This window comes from Nannobrachium achirus (genome assembly GCF_963921795.1).
Source record: "Nannobrachium achirus genome assembly, chromosome: 21".
Lineage (NCBI taxonomy): Eukaryota > Metazoa > Chordata > Actinopteri > Myctophiformes > Myctophidae > Nannobrachium > Nannobrachium achirus.
In genome coordinates, this window is record NC_137828.1 from 50,667,576 (window position 1) to 50,684,236 (window position 16,661).

General features: G+C 41.5%; 1 protein-coding gene across 1 annotated transcript; it reads right to left on the reverse strand.

Moving 5' to 3' along the window:
* Positions 1 to 209: 209 nt before the first annotated feature.
* On the reverse strand, positions 210 to 14,342 carry LOC308306780 (lipase member H-like; the record flags this gene model as incomplete). The annotated part of the gene is made up of 8 exons (XM_080751822.1): positions 210 to 294; positions 2,543 to 2,716; positions 3,557 to 3,665; positions 4,371 to 4,460; positions 5,012 to 5,088; positions 5,582 to 5,699; positions 10,903 to 11,011; positions 14,310 to 14,342. The coding sequence occupies 8 exons, from the start codon at positions 14,340 to 14,342 to the stop codon at positions 210 to 212; spliced, it is 795 nt and encodes a 264-aa protein (XP_080607948.1).
* Positions 14,343 to 16,661: the final 2,319 nt, after the last annotated feature.

The following is a 16,661-nucleotide window of genomic DNA, read 5'->3' on the forward strand; positions in this document are numbered from 1 at the left end:
CATTTTCACGACTTTTCAAAAATAGCAAATCTACAAGCTCGCAGCGCTGCACTCGGGGCCGCGCTGTGAGCTATTATCTGCTATTTTTCAATAGCTAAAGTATAAAATAATTAAGGCCTCTCCACCTTGGCCCTAGTAACCCAGTCCCACTCCCCCCCCCCCCCTTGTGACACCCCTGTGTGTGTTCTTTTGGTAAAGGCCCTCAGAGTTTAGAGGTTAGAGTTGCAGGGCAGGGGACGGAAGGCGACGTCCATGTTCTCCTCCATGATGATGTCATAGCGGCACATCAAAGGCCTGAGAGAGGGGGGAAAAAAACTGAATAAGAACATTTTCGCTGATCTGGTCAATGTACGGTATACTGCCCCCTTGTGGGTCAAGAATAAGCAGACAAGAATGATATGTATGAGGATTCTACTCAGAATACCGAGATGGTCGAGTGCCAGTCAATTGTTTTGTGAACTGATCATGAATAGGACTGTTTAACACACTTAATGTGAGCTATATATGGCACACGGAAATATGAAATGTCTGCATGTCACCCTCATGTTTCCTCGTGAGGGAGTTGGATTGGTTTCGACTAGACTTTTGAAATCAATCATGCAATGTGTGTGTGTGTGTGTGTGTGTGTGTGTGTGTGTGTGTGTGTGTGTGTGTGTGTGTGTGTGTGTGTGTGTGTGTGTGTGTGTGTGTGTATGTGTGTGTGTGTGTGTGTGTCTGTCTGTCTGTCTGTCTGTCTGTCTGTCTGTCTGTCTGTCTGTCTGTCTGTCCGGCCTAATCTCGCAAACCACTGGTCCGGTCAACAGCAAATGTCTTGTGTGCACGCCGCACTCTTCTCACACTGTTTACACTGGAAGGGTTTTTCTTTGGTGTGGTCACACTGGACATGCTGTGTCGATACCTCAATGAAATTCTTGTCACATACAGGTAAGAGGTTTTCTTTCCTGTGTAAGTCATCAAAATGTAGGGTGACCTGAGACGTGAAGCCGCGTGGACACTTAGAACAGGACACCTGTGTCTTGGAAGACTCATTCATGGTTCATGGACACCACTGCTACTTGGAAATGGTAAATGTTGTAAATAGTAAATTTCCAAGTGCAAAATGGGAGGCGTTTCTTTGTCTCCTGACTGGAAAGACTTGGTTTTAATATATTCTGTCAATCTCTTTATCCCCCTCAAGTTGTCTATGTCTATATATCCCTGTCTCTCTGACTGTCACAGTATACTCTGCAAAATATATCTTGGTCGTACTCAGACTAAATGTGATGTTTAAAAACTGCATCACATCTTATTCAGGTTGACCAGAGCTCTGGTCTGATGTCACACAACACAAACCGTTGACATAATTTCTAATAACACCGATTTGCACATGTGACAGTTTCACTTCATCCTTCACTGAACTTAGTTGAATCATTGAATCAAGTTGACAAGGTCAGTGGTGACTTCTTATGGCTGTCGTGCTTGCTGTTACAGCAAGACTGCAGAAGCAATCTGCAATCTGCGTCTAACCGAGTTAGAATCACACCCAACCCGAACCGAAAATAAACCCAGCTAAATTTCCCCGAAGGCTGGCTCCCCCTACCGGCTACAAAGTTAGGCACGTCTGGGTCTCGCTAGTCGTTTTCTTCGGAAAGTGCAGAGAATTTCCAGCCATATTTGGCTATGAGTGCACAAGTAGCAAGTTGGCACCTCGACAGAGCGCAGTCTAGTTTTAGTGTTATTGTGGGCTCGCCTGAAAGGCGAGACCAGTATGTTATCTTCTTTATTTATATAGTGAGTGCCGTCGCAGACAGTACAAAGGCAAGGCCCTTAGCCAATGAGGTGCGGAAAATCTGGGAGTGGTGTTAGCTGGAGTATTGGTTGAGCTTCACATGACATTTAGCACGCTGCAGAATATAGTCACGAGCGAGCCCACAATGTTTGTAGGAACAGTCTTTCTAGTTTGTATTATTATTATATAATATTTGTTGGTGATGCTTTTAAATGTTGTGTTTTTGTATTGTGTGTCTTCTAATTGGGCCTTGTGTGTCTGTCATTAAAGTGTTGTTGATGATGATGATGTATCTGCGGGTTTAAAAATTGTGAGATGGCAGCAGATTACTTTTCAAGTATTCTCAAACAAGAATAACTCTTTGTAAATCCTAATTTATACTTCAGTCTCACAGCTGTTGCTGGCTGTAACCTAACACGTTTCAAGCAGTAAACTGCCAGCAACAGTGTCATGAAGAAAAAGCATAAATAAAAAACATGTCCAAACTCTTCCTTTTCAGGATTCAAATAAAAAAATTGTTGCAGATCTACACGTTCAAAAACATTGTGTTTCGAGCTTGTGGATCTGCTAATTTTGCTACTTTTGTGTGATGCTGTACTGTGTAGTATGATAAAGTAAAGGGCATTAATTTACGAGAAAAAAACAATCAAGGTTAAAATGTGGCGATTGGAGGTTTCTGTCCTATGGCAAAAAAAAAAAAAAAAAAAAGAACATTGGACCCCCAGATCAATGTTCTAGGGGAGTGATAGATAGATAGAGTGAAATGGAACACACCTGTCAGGCTGCTCCAGGGGAGTGAAGCGTATCTGCAGCAGTCTGATCTTGTAGCGAGGGCCGATGACGTTGCCGGTGACGATGCGCAGGGAGATCTTCTGCACGGGCTGCAGGTCTTCATCAAACTGAGCCAGGAGACGCGTGGATGTGTACTGCTCGAACCTGAACAGCTTACTGGGAGAGACGAGCACAGGGAATGAAGCTGACATTTATCTAGCAAGAAATGTTCACCCAAAATCCTTTTCGCCTCGGGCATCTATCCGGCGGAACACTTCACGGTCTCTGCCTGGTATTCCTAAACGTAACCTCTGTAAAACGGTTAAAACCTAACCCTATTCACAATCTTAACCTCAGTAAAACGGTGCCAAAACCTAACCCTATTCACAATCTTAACCTCAGTAAAACGGTGCCAAAACCTAACCCTATTCACAATCTTAACCTCGGTAAAACTATGTCTAACCCTAAACTTATTTCTCATCTTATCCTCAGTAAAACAAATACAAGTATGCAAAAACTGCCCCACCGAGCGGTCAGCATGAGGTCGGCGATAAAAAAAATAAAAATAAATAGGGCGAACAGGATTTTGGGCGAATGGACTTGTTACCGTCTAAATGTAGCAAAAACATGGCCATTCTGAATCACTGAACAAGTTTGCCAAAATCTGAGCAAAAATGTAATTGTAGGCTATTATCATCTCAAGATGCTTTGGCATAGTGTCTACCACCATGTGGCATATTTCATGTTGGTGACTTGGTGTAGAGCAAGTCACTCATAAGTTTCAATACAGTGTGTGTTAGTTGGCTATGAGACTCACTGATCAAAGCGCGTGTCTGTATAGTATTTAGATGGGTATGATGAGACTCACTGGTCAATGTGTGTGTCTGTATAATATTTAGATGGTTATGATGAGACTCACTGGTCAATGTGTGTGTGTCCTGTCCTGTATTTAGTATAGGAGACTCACTGGTCAATGTGTGTGTCTGTATAGTATTAGATGGGTATGATGAGACTCACTGTTCAATGCGTGTTTCAGTGTAGCTGCGTCCACTGTGCAGTCTGATGTAGACGACCCCCCAGCGAAGGTACTGGTTCCATGTCACCATGTCTACTCTGTAGCTCGGCTCTGCCACACACAGGCCACACAAGGTATTACACTCTCAACAAAGGCAACACAGATACATCTAAACAGGAAAATACAGGGGCCTAGTAGCCTGACACTCAGCCTGAATTAACATTTCGTTAAACAAAAAAATTAAAGGGGTGTGGCTAGCGATTCAGGGTCTGGAACTAGGCTAGGGGCCTGGCAGAGGAGGACAGAATATGCGAATACTGTGATCTGGGTGTGGTGGAAAATTAAATACATTTTATTTTATTTTGGCCTTTGTAACATGATTTGAGAGAAAACATTTTTTTTAAAGTTCACACCCCTGATCTGAATCTAATGGATTTGAGAATGATGCCTTGATCGAATTTCTTTTTGGTCATGTTTTTTGCATTTTCTGAATATCTCTTTAAAGCGTGGGATAGGAATAGAAGCGTGACCTATAAATTGACAAACTTTGAATGCATATGAATAAATGTATTGTATGTGTTTTGCTCAAAACCTGGTTGTATTATAGGGCTGTTGGCCGAGTTTGCACTGGAATGTTTATGTCTTCGTTTACCGATTTATTTGATGTGTCTGATAATCCCATGAAGGGATGGGTCAAGAAATTGTCCATATACGAAAATAAAATACTCCTTCATATTCATTCGATACCATACATAAAATGTGTCCCAAGTGAGGTGCAGTTGGTGTATTTCATCACTTCCTCAGTAGATCACGTACTTCTATAGGGCAGCGAGGCGGTGGTGCTGAAGAACACTTTAGTCTGGCCTTGTTGCAGCAGAGTGTCTCTCCATCTGCTCTGATCGTAGCCTGCAGAGGAAACCACAGCTTCAGTTCACTGTTTTCCAAGAGAACTACAGTTGTTCTCAAACCTTTTTTTGTGTCAAGGACCCACAAATTCATAGTATTTGGCTGTGATGACTAAAACTAAGACTAAATGATATATTGACAATTTCATCAACAAAAACTAGACTAATATGTCAGGGAGGGATTAGTGGAGAAGATATCCAGTAGAACTAAAGAAATAATAATTTTATGATTGGTTGTGTGCAGTTGTCACTCTCTGACAATAGCCAATGCGACACGTTGTGAGCTTGTAGATCTGCTATTTTCGGCACACAGCCGAGTATTAACCAGGCATTTCAACGCCATCACGTGCCTGCCAAAATACATTTTAGTCGTCTAAATCAACTGTAGATTTAGTCGACTAAAATCTTATGGTATTTAGGCAACTAAGACTCAAATTTAAATATTTCAAATGGGTAAAATATGACTAAAACTAAATGTTTTTTAATTTCTTTTCAAAAGACTATGACTAAAACTATGGTAAATCAAACATTTATTGTCAAATGGCCACTCACCGAGCATAGGGCAGGGGGCGGGCTTGAAGGCCTCGCACTGCAGGCACCGCCCATCGATGAAGTCATTTATTTGGACACTTGAAAAAATATTTAGTATCATTTTAAACTTGAAGTACAAAGTTATTTTCAGTCAATTCTAACCAAAATGGCTATTATCTCAATGTTTTCCTCGCAACATAATCACTAAGATATCGTCACTGTTGGGCAGAAACCTAGTATCCAAGTTTCAAATGTGTACGAGACTGTCGCACTGTCATACAAGACTGTCGCACAAAACTAGTGAAAACAGCTGATCTATCGCGAGGCGTTGTGTGATTGTAGATCTGCTGTTTTCACTAGTTTAGTACATTTTATAGATTATAAATACAAAACGAACGGTTTTGGACATACAAGGTTTCCACCCGACAACGACGATTTTCTATAAATATGAGGTGCTGGGAGTGAAAAGTATAATGTAGGGGTGCCTCGGATAAAAAAAAAAGAAGATTTATGGGGTGCCCTGAGACAAAAAAGTTTGGGAACCCCTGCTGTATATTCAATCCGTATTTCTCTCTGTCAGAAGTCAAACACATGTCTTGGTGCTTACAGTTCATGTCAATGTGCAGCACGTCCACAAACATGGCGTCCGAGGGGTCCAGCCTCTCGTCCGGTGTAGCTCCCCTGAACATGGGTCCAGCAGGGTCCAAGCCTGGAGGAGGCAGAGCAGTGGCGTCAGTTCAGCAAAAGCTAGGGTATGGCAAAGATGGGAGTCCTCATGGAAAAGAGGCATTACATTTTGTATAACACGGTTCTATTGTGAAAATAGCCGATCTACGCGTTGCGAGGCGTTGTGAGCATGTAGATCGGCTATTTTCACAATGTCTGAAAAAAAAAAACAGTTTTGTCCGTTTTTTACACAGGTTTCTACGGTTTCTTGGGCTGGATATGGCAGCCTAGAACGGTTGTTCAAGTGCAGCTAAACTTGGCATGTTAGTAAACGTGCCACAATTAACAATAATGCATTGCACCTGTGCAGCTGACCTGCGTAACCTGGGAATATACCATTCTGTCAAGATGGGGAGAATGCAAGTGTGGAGAATACAATTATAATACCTTGTTAAAGTGACCATTTCGTTAAATTTAGCATTTGTAGTTATCTCGTTATTTTACTGTAATTTAATTACGTAATAACCAAAACAGATGGACAAAGAGACTTTCATGGATTTATATTTAAAAGTAACTTTTATTTTCCCCACTGGACCCAGGGTATGGCAGCTGCATACCCCTGCCATACCCAATTGACGCCCCTGAGGCAGAGCATGGAGCATTTTGCTTACATGCTCTACAATCTTTGTAATGGTCTCTCTCTTTTTCATTTTGTTTGTGTGCTTTCCATCGTTTTTCTGTTCTATTTATGTTTTATTATCACACTCAATGAATCAATCATTTCTCATTCACTGCCTTATTTTCTTTATTCCCCTTGCCCTAGGCTGGGATCAATAGAGGGTATGCGTGTGACATCATCATCATACCAGGAAGTTATGCAGAAACGCCTACTGAGTGGCAAAAAACTACTTTCTGGCCTTGACAGCCCATATATCCAAACAGAAAAATCCTATCTGATTGCATTAAACAACGTTAAGCGACGTTAAACTCACTTTGCAACTCACTTTGCCACTCAATTTGCCACTCGATTGTCCACTCACTTTATGCATGCACATACCCTCTATTCTTCTGGATACACATACGTCATCATGTCCTAGTATGAGCGAATAGGGAAAGGGGATCAACGTCACATGATTCATTGTTTGGCCCAGCAAAAGTGTGTCTCAATCTATATATGATTATTGGCAGAATATTTGGCTGTCCCGTTTTCATTTGGCACAAGATTGGTGGTTTTTGCAATTACCTGCACTACAATACTTCACCATCTCTTGCGCTATGATTGTTGCGTTGTTTTTCACAACTGCGGCCTGTAGCCTATGTCTGTCTAAAAGAATACCATTTTTGGGTTTCTGATCGAGTCGGAGTGGAAATAACATTACGACATCAGGTGACCGCAACACACAACCAGAACCACCGTCGCTGTGCACCTCCAAAATGATTTCCGTAGTTCTAAAATGTGATTAGTTTGGTATATCGTTTCTTTTGGTATAAAAATCCTTTGGTGTCCATCTTTTATCCTAACTCATGGCACGACCTGCAAGAATAAACGTATTGACTCGCATTATGTGGGGAACAAAAACAATGCGATGCTGTCAGGGTCCCTGTCCCTGTGGTTATTATTATTAGTTATTATGCAGCGACAGTAAATGATTGAGACGTTTTGGTTGGCTGGAGAGATGACGACAGCGGAACGGGAGCCGGCCCCGCCCGCTCCCGATCGCATAAAATGGCGGCGTCTGCTATGCTACAGCGAGTCCTGGTAGCCGCAGGGCTCCCCGCTGAACTGCATTGTTTTATTTTGTGTTTGGATTCCTGCTTGTGTTCAGACCCTTCGGAAAGGTCTCCTCTTGGTTAAGTTGTGTATTTTTTCGTTTCCTTATATTTAGCTTATTATTATTTCGTTTTGTTTGTGTTGTTTTGGGCCAGGGTTTGTGTGAGCCAATTATTTTGTTATTGTTTGTGCCACGGTGTCCTGCCGTCGGCCGCTCGCCGCCAACAGGATCATTCTCAACTAAATACTCCTCTCCTATTTATTATTATATCAAAGCATTGTAGCATTAGTATATTTATTCTAGATACTGCCAACTATATATTTGCTACTACTATTTTTGATATTGTGTAATGAAAAAAGAAGCCTTTTGTACCACACTCTACACTATTGTAATAAATATTCTTTATTTTTGCAAACTGGTGTCGAGTCAATATGTTTTGATCCACTAGGTAAGGTAAGGTAAGGTAAGTTTATTTATAGAGCACTTTTCAAAACAAATGTTACAAAGTGCTGTACAATAAAAGAGCAAGTCAAACAACATCACAAAAATAAAACAACAAAATAAAACAACGACAACAAGGCAAATAAATAACAAACTAGACATCATACATAAAAATCAACAATGGATAAAACCAGTTTATAAATAAAAATGTTTGCGAAAAAGGTACGTTTTTAATTGCCCTTTGAAAGAATCGACTGACGCTGCTTGTTTCAGAGATAGAGGCAGGCCATTCCAGAGGTTGGGAGCCATTGCTTCGAAAGCTCTATCACCTTTGGTTATCAAATTTGTTGACGGAATAGCCAAGAGGCCTTGATTGGAAGATCGAAGAGTTCTCACATTAGACTTATAATGCAATAGCTCAGCTATGTATTTAGGAGCCATGCCGTGTAGAGCTTTGTAAGTGATTAAAAGAATTTTAAAAACAATCCTGCATTGAATCGGTAACCAATGTAACGTTATTAAAACAGGGGTGATGTGTGCTCTCCTGTTCGTGTTGGTTAAAAGCCGGGCCGCTGCATTTTGCACCAACTGGAGGCGATGAATGGAGGAGGCGCTCAGGGTGGAAAACAATGCGTTGCAATAGTCCAAGCGCGAGGAAATAAACGCATGGATGAGCTTTTCAAGATCGTGTTTGGTTAATAAAGGTTTAATTTTGGCTATGTTCCTTAATTGAAAGAAGCATGTTTGGGTTACTTTCTTAATATGCGATTCAAAACTCATTTTTTGGTCAAAGGTAACTCCTAGGTTTTTTGAAGTCTTGGTGAAATTTGCAGTTAAAGGACCCATAAAGTGCTGAATGTCGTCATGAATACCTTCAGGTCCTAGGATCAATATCTCGGTCTTGTCGGGGTTTAATTGAAGAAAGTTTTGGGACATCCAGTCCTTGATTGAAGATAAACAATCCTTTAAAATTGATAATTTACTCAAATCAGAGGATTTAAAAGAAAAATATAGCTGAGTGTCATCAGCATAAAAATGGTACGATACAAGATTAAAACTACGAATTAAAACGCAGAGAGGGAGCATATACAGAGAAAAAAGAACCGGGCCAAGAATTGAACCCTGAGGCACGCCACATTTCAGGGGAGCTGATGTGGAGACATGATCATTAATTGACACTGCAACAGTTCTATTAGCTAGATAGGAGGTAAACCACTGTAATACAGTGCCATTTAACCCAACCCAGTGTTTGAGCCTGTCGATGAGGATAGCATGATCTAAAGTGTCGAATGCGGCCGATAAGTCGAGAAGCATCAGGACAGAACACTCCCCAGAGTCCGCACGCATAAGAATGTCGTTAGAGACCCTGAGGAGTGCCGTTTCAGTGCTGTATTTCCTGCGAAACCCGGACTGAAATTTATCAAAAATGTCGTTGCTCTCAACGGTTAAAAGTAATTGTTCACAGACCACCTTTTCTAAAATTTTTGAAATAAAAGGGAGTTTGGATATCGGTCTGTAATTCATGGGGAGTAGCGGGTCAAGATTAGGTTTTGGATGACGGCGTGTTTAAAATAGTCAGGGACACAACCGGAACTGAGGGAACTATTCACTATGGATAAAACATGTTGGCCAATGGTATTAAAAACATCTTTAAAAATAGTAGATGGAATAAAATCAAGAGGGCTAGAGGAAGGGTGCATTTTGGACACAATTCCATGTAAATGTTCAAGGGAGATAAGACTAAAATCTGTTAAAAGAGACAAAGGGGTGGGGCAAATGACTATGGGTGTAGCAGAAGGAGAAATTGAATTTCGTATAATAGTTATTTTACTTAAGAAAAAGGATAAAAACATTTCACAGTCATTATTTGAATAAATTGGAGCCGGTGTAGGGGCCGGATTAACTAGTCTGTTGACGGTGGAAAACAGAGCTCTGGGGTTATTCCTATGTCGATTGATAAGATCAGAGAAGTAGGCGTCTCTAGCCACTTTCACTGACTGGTTAAAATGTAAAAGAGCTTCTTTCATTTGTAGATAATAAACATCTAGTCTATTACTTTTCCATTTTCGCTCAATCTTCCTACACGCTCGTTTCAGGCCACGTATGTTGTCATTGATCCAAGGGGATGTGTTAAAAGTGGCAATCGATTTATTTTTAAAAGGAGCGACCATGTCTAAAACTGTGGAACATAAAGTGTTAAAACTGACAACTAGGTCATTAGTCTGGGCGGGAAAAGTCACAGCCAAACTGAGCTGATTAAAAATGGTAGTGAATTTTTCAGCTGAGTGGTTATTAAGAATACGAGATCTAATTGAGCGTTTCAAAGTTGGTTGTGAGTCCACATTAAAAACAATCGAAAAAATAATGGCTTTGTGGTCAGACACAAACACTTCATCAATGCAAAGAGTGCTGAGATTTAAACCCAAAGTAAAAATCAAGTCCAGGGTATGGCCATGTTTGTGTGTAGGACCAGTAACGTGCTGTATTAAATTAAAAGACTCAGTGAGGTGCAAAAAGTCGACAGCAAATTTGTCGGAAACCACATCAACATGAATATTAAAATCTCCCAGAAATAAAACGTGGCTATATTTAACTACCACAGAGGATAAGAACTCTGAAAATTCAGTTAAAAAGCCATTATTTGGGCCAGGCACACGATAAATTAAAATCGAATAAAATGGATTAAAATTACCTATCTTAAACATATGCACCTCAAATGTGTTAAAAGTGCCAATATCCATGGAGCGACAGCTAAACTGTTGATTAAAAACAGAAGCCAACCCACCACCTCTTCCGGAGGGCCTAGGGTCACTAATGTATCTACAATTAGTTGGACACATAGCATTCAGTACTACATTATCATTATCTTTTAACTACGAGCCATGGGTCATAACAGACGCCAACCGGAAAAAACAACCAGAACACGTTTATTGTGTTCCTTATTACTAATCCAGATCACACAGGCTAGTATGGAACGAATACCAGGCTTTCCTCCGAGAGTGGAAAGTCTGCCCACACACACACAGCACACACCTGTGATGCGTCCAATCTTGCCCCTCAGAAAAGACCCCACGAAGCCCGCCAGGTGAGCTCCCAGACTCACACCGATCAGGTGGACCGAGCTCAGACTGGCTCCCTCTTCCTGGAGGCAGACCATAGAGAGGTTACTGGACATAACAGTTGAACATACAGTACGATTCAACAAGATGACTTTTACTGTTACTGTAAAACAAACACCTGACCAGGGCAGGAATTTCAGTTATAGGCCACGAAGGCCATGGCCGTTGTTGTCCCGATCAGTTTGGCCTTGTGCCCCTAAAGGTGCCTCCACACCAAAAATACAACAGGAGACTTGTTCAAACTGTTCACAGACTGCAAAGAACTGCAAAAAACTAAGCACATTGAATTTGTGAAGAAAATTACATACCCTGAGGCCACAGTGGCCTTAAAGGAGTAGTTCACCCCCAAAATGACTTTTTTTCTATTTATAACTCACGCCATGGAGACTTGAGTTCAATAATATCGTTTGGTATTTGTCGCATTCCTAAGACAATAATTTGATAACAATGAATTTACATGAATTTACCCCCATTGATTCCGGATGGGGACCCAAATGCATTTGGGTCCCCATCTGAAATCAATGGGGGTAAATTTACTAAAATATAATTTTTGTCTTAGGAATGTTACAAATACCAAAAATTATTATTGAACTCAAGTCTCCATGGCGTGAGTTATAAATAGAAAAAAGTAATTTTGGGGGTGAACTACTCCTTTAATGCCCCTACTGACTGTACCACTTTCTCCTCTGGCTCTTTCTTGTCAATACTGTATGTATGTAGACGTCACACCAGTGTCTCTTTCTTGTCAATATGTAGAAGTCACACCAGTCTCTCTTTCTTGTCAATATGTAGTCACCAGTTTCTCTTTCTTTTCATAATGCTAACAAGAAATGTAAAAAAATATTTTTACGCTATGCTGGCAATGCAACTCTCTCTCTCTCTCTCTCTCTCTCTCTCTCTCTCTCTCTCTCTCTCTCTCTCTCTCTCTCTCTCTCTCTCTTCTGTAGTAAACAGGATGTTTGTGGTCAGAGAAGGACACATAGGGCTGAACTAGGGCCCTTACAAGAGCATAGAGTAGATGAAAAGGTGTCAAAAAGGGTGACAAAAAGAAGGATCATCTAAAGCTCATCTGCCAGATGCAAAGAAGGTAACTCAGAGACTGTCTAAAGCCCCTTTTCGACTGCAGTTTTAGCACCACACCACACCACACCACACCACACCACACCACATAAAAATATCTACATTTTCCATTACACAAAAGTACCCCTATCAGTAAGAAACAAATTGACCCTTTTAACTGTGATTATAATACATAATACATTTGTATTACAACTATCCTAATTATAATGCACTATAATGGATTATAACTGTGATTATAATACATTATAAAGTATTAATGTATTACTATGATAATTATAATATACTATAATAGATTATAATAGTGGTTAATATAACACAATAGAATCTATTATCATGTATTACAACTATATCCTGGTGGTCTAAATGAAAACCCAGTGAGTGATCAGTCATTATGAAGTGTTTGGCCCTGCTTGGCCTAGCTCAGACCTACTCTAGAGTGGATACTTTTTAGTACCCCGTTTAGTACCACTTTCACACCACTCTACCCAGGACCTTGTAGTGGAAAACCTCACACAAGTGGGCGGTGTGGTGTGGAGTGGTGTGGAGTTGGGCCTGTGGAAAAGGGGCTTAGGTGACTTCTGGGACACCGCGTACGTGACAAACAAAACATACACTCATATTCACACACTAATCATGCACACGCTGATGGGCCATCATACTGAAAGGTCATCATAAGGTCATCAGAGGTCAGACAAACTACATTATTGCAGTTAAACCACTGCCGATGTATTTTTGAGTGGTGCAAACCGCTCCTACATTTCACTTTGTGTGTATTAGCCAAAAGAAATGTATGAGCACGGATCTCCATGTTTGGAGTTCCCTGCTCAGAGTCATACACATATAATAACTGACAGAATGCATTGAAGGAAGCATGAGGTCAGTCCGTTGTCTCCCCAGGCGTGGCAGAGGGAGAGCAGAGCCCAGGATTACATAGGCAATTGGCACTGGCTGAAAATAGGTTGCAAAATCGTGGGATAAAAATTGTATATAAAAAAAAAAGAATGGCCCAAACAAGGAGATATGCACATGTGTCGCGTTTGCACCGCTTACTTCGCACTGGTGCGATTTTTTATTACTAGACATCAGTGTCTTTTGTCGAGACTAAAATACTCCCCATCTTCAAACCGGTCTAGTGACTCCGAGTATGAACTTTTGAACTCCCTTTGAAGAGTTTGTAAAAAAACATTGACTTATCTCACTAGTTATACTACGTATTTAATACTAATTAATTCTTAAAGGGATAGTTCACTCCTTTTTTCTATCGATTACTCAGCCCATAGTCTCGCGTGGCCAGACTGTTGCCTCCACGATTTGGCCAAATGCTCCCGGCATACAGTCTGGCAAACCGGGGAAGAAACGATGAGTGCGAGATAAAGCGGATGTGACGCAACCGCTCCCTTGGTGCAGTAACAATAACATGTCCTGCTGGAAGCGTTAAGTCTCCTTTTAACATTTCTGGGGGCTTTATTTCGTCTTTCTCTGGTGTTGTTGGTGTCACCTCCATGATGTTTTCAAACGTTTTCTTAAACTATACACCCATAACAAGAATAGGCAGCTCGAATGACTTTGTCTGAGCTATTGTGTTTCTGTTATGTTTCCAATGGGACTACAGTTCAGTGCAGCACTGGCTACTTCCGATACTCGCCGTTCGGGAGCTGCTCTTCCAGACTCTATATAGCATTCGGAGATTGTGGAATAGTTGTCTGGCTACGCGAGACTACTCAGCCCATGGAGGCTTGAATTCATGGATGTTTTTGTGTTTTGTTTTAGTTTTTGTCACATTTCTAAGCCAATAATTTGTGTGGGAACCACTGCTGGTCATCAAATTATTGGCTTAGGAATGCAACAAAAGCAAAAAATAATATGTTTTGGGGGGTGAACTTTTGGAATTCATTATTTCAGTGTATTTCATGCTGTTGGTACAACATAAGTTCAGGAGGAATAAGACCACACCGGAGAACTATCTCCCCACTATGTTATTGCCTCCAATCTGGCTGACTTCTACTCCTCCCAAGCTCACCTGCTCGTGATCCCATTGATAACAACTCCTCCCTTATCTCCTCCCCGAAACCAACCAAGGGTTGTATTTATACATGACCACCTCCACCTGCCATCCTCTGATCCGTTTCTCGCATGGACACACACAAGCTCAGGCTCACCAACGCGTCCCTGGGTCAACCGAACCGATTAAATAATATTAACTACAAACGTAGGCCTACAATTCCTCCTCCTACAACCCACAACAGATGCCAGCTCGTACTCCAGCGATGCCATCACTTCTATCCAGCACCAGCAAGCGAGATCAAACACCAACCTTACAGTCCTGTTTTCATTCCGTGGTCACTAACTTTAACATGTTTCGCCAGCGGCCCGGCTCCACACGCCGTCTCGAGGCAGTCCCGGTTCGGCACATCACAACACCACCCCAGCCCTATCCTCACACAACCAGTCAGTCCAGTCCCGACCGCCACGGTGTTCAGACACCTCCGCGGCTAGCGAAATAGCCTATTTCTCCCACGCCGCCATTCAAAGCCGGCTCGCACCACGGGACTCCGCTACAACCCACAGCGATGACGTCACTCCCAGATCCAGAGTTGCTCAGCCGTACCCATGATTTCCTGTCCAACACTCAAAGCTAAGTATTTTTCACACACCCGACTCCCATACCCACAGCACATCCTCACCTACTCATTCGTCAACCTCCACCATTCTACATTGATTCATTGAATACTATCAGTCCCAACAACAATACAGGCTAGAGCAATGGTATCTACAATGATCATTTCCATTGCAGCCCCACATTCGCTGTAATCCAACAAAGTTGAATCTTATTTATCCATACATCTATCTGTTCATAGTCACCACTTCAGCCTCCACCATACCAAATGCATTTCTATGTCACAAATGTTTCCATGGCACAAATGTTCAATAAATGCAACTCAACTGGTTCTCTGTACCCGGTCCGTCTCCCACTATCCCCATTCCCCCCGTTAACCCACGCCGGTTAATTCCATTATTCATTCCATTATTCATTCCAGCGTATTCATTCCAGTCAGTGTATTCATTCCAGTGTATTCATTCCAGGTCCAGTATTCATTCCAGTGTATTCATTCCAGTGTATTCATTCCAGGTCCAGTATTCATTCCAGTGTATTCATTCCAGTGTATTCATTCCAGTGTATTCTTTCCAGGTCCAGTATTCATTCCAGTGTATTCATTCCAGTGTATTAATTCCAGGTCCAGTATTCATTCCAGTGTATTCATTCCAGTGTATTCATTCCAGGTCCAGTATTCATTCCAGTGTATTCATTCCAGTGTATTCATTCCAGTGTATTCATTCCAGGTCCAGTATTCATTCCAGCGTATTCATTCCAGGTCCAGTATTCATTCCAGTGTATTCATTCCAGTGTATTCATTCCAGTGTATTCATTCCAGTGTATTCATTCCAGGTCCAGTATTCATTCCAGTGTTTTCATTCCAGTGCATTCATTCCAGTGCATTCATTCCAGTGTATTCATTCCAGGTCCAGTATCCATTCCAGTGTATTCATTCCAGTGTATTCATTCCAGTGTATTCATTCCAGTGTATTCATTCCAGGTCCAGTATTCATTCCAGTGTATTCATTCCAGTGTATCCATGCCAGTGTATTCATTCCAGGTCCAGTATTCATTCCAGTGTATTCATTTCAGCGTATTCATTCCAGCGTATTCATTCCAGTGTATTCTTTCCAGGTCCAGTATTCATTCCAGTGTATTCATTCCAGTGTATTCATTCCAGTGTATTCATTCCAGGTCCAGTATTTATTCCAGTGTATTCATACCAGTGTATTCATTCCAGCGTATTCATTCCAGGTCCAGTATTCATTCCAGTGTATTCATTCCAGTGCATTCATTCCAGTGTATTCATTCCAGGTCCAGTATTCATTCCAGTGTATTCATTCCAGGTCCAGTATTCATTCCAGTGCATTCATTCCAGTGTATTCATTCCAGTGTATTCATTCCAGTGTATTCATTCCAGCGTATTCATTCCAGGTCCAGTATTCATTCCAGTGTTTTCATTCCAGCGTATTCATTCCAGTGTATTCATTCCAGCGTATTCATTCCAGCGTATTCATTCCAGTGTATTCATTCCAGGTCCAGTATTCATTCCAGTGTATTCATTCCAGGTCCGGTATTTTTCCAGGTCCAGTATTCATTCCAGGTCCAGTATTCATTCCAGGTCCAGTATCCATTCCAGGTCCAGTATTCATTCCAGGTCCAGTATTCATTCCAGGTCCAGTATTCATTCCAGGTCCAGTATCCATTCCAGGTCCAGTATTCATCCCAGGTCCAGTATTCATTCCAGTATTCATTTCAGGTCCAGTATCCATTCCAGGTCCAGTATTCATCCCAGGTCCAGTATTCATTCCAGTATTCATTTCAGGTCCAGTATTCATTCCAGGTCCAGTATTCATTCCAGGTCCAGTATTCATTCCAGGTCCAGTATCCATTCCAGGTCCAGTATTCATTCCAGTATTCATTCCAGTATTCACTCCAGTATTCACTCCAGTATTCACTGCTACGATTACCCTAACCCATTCCTCCTGTCCACCCGT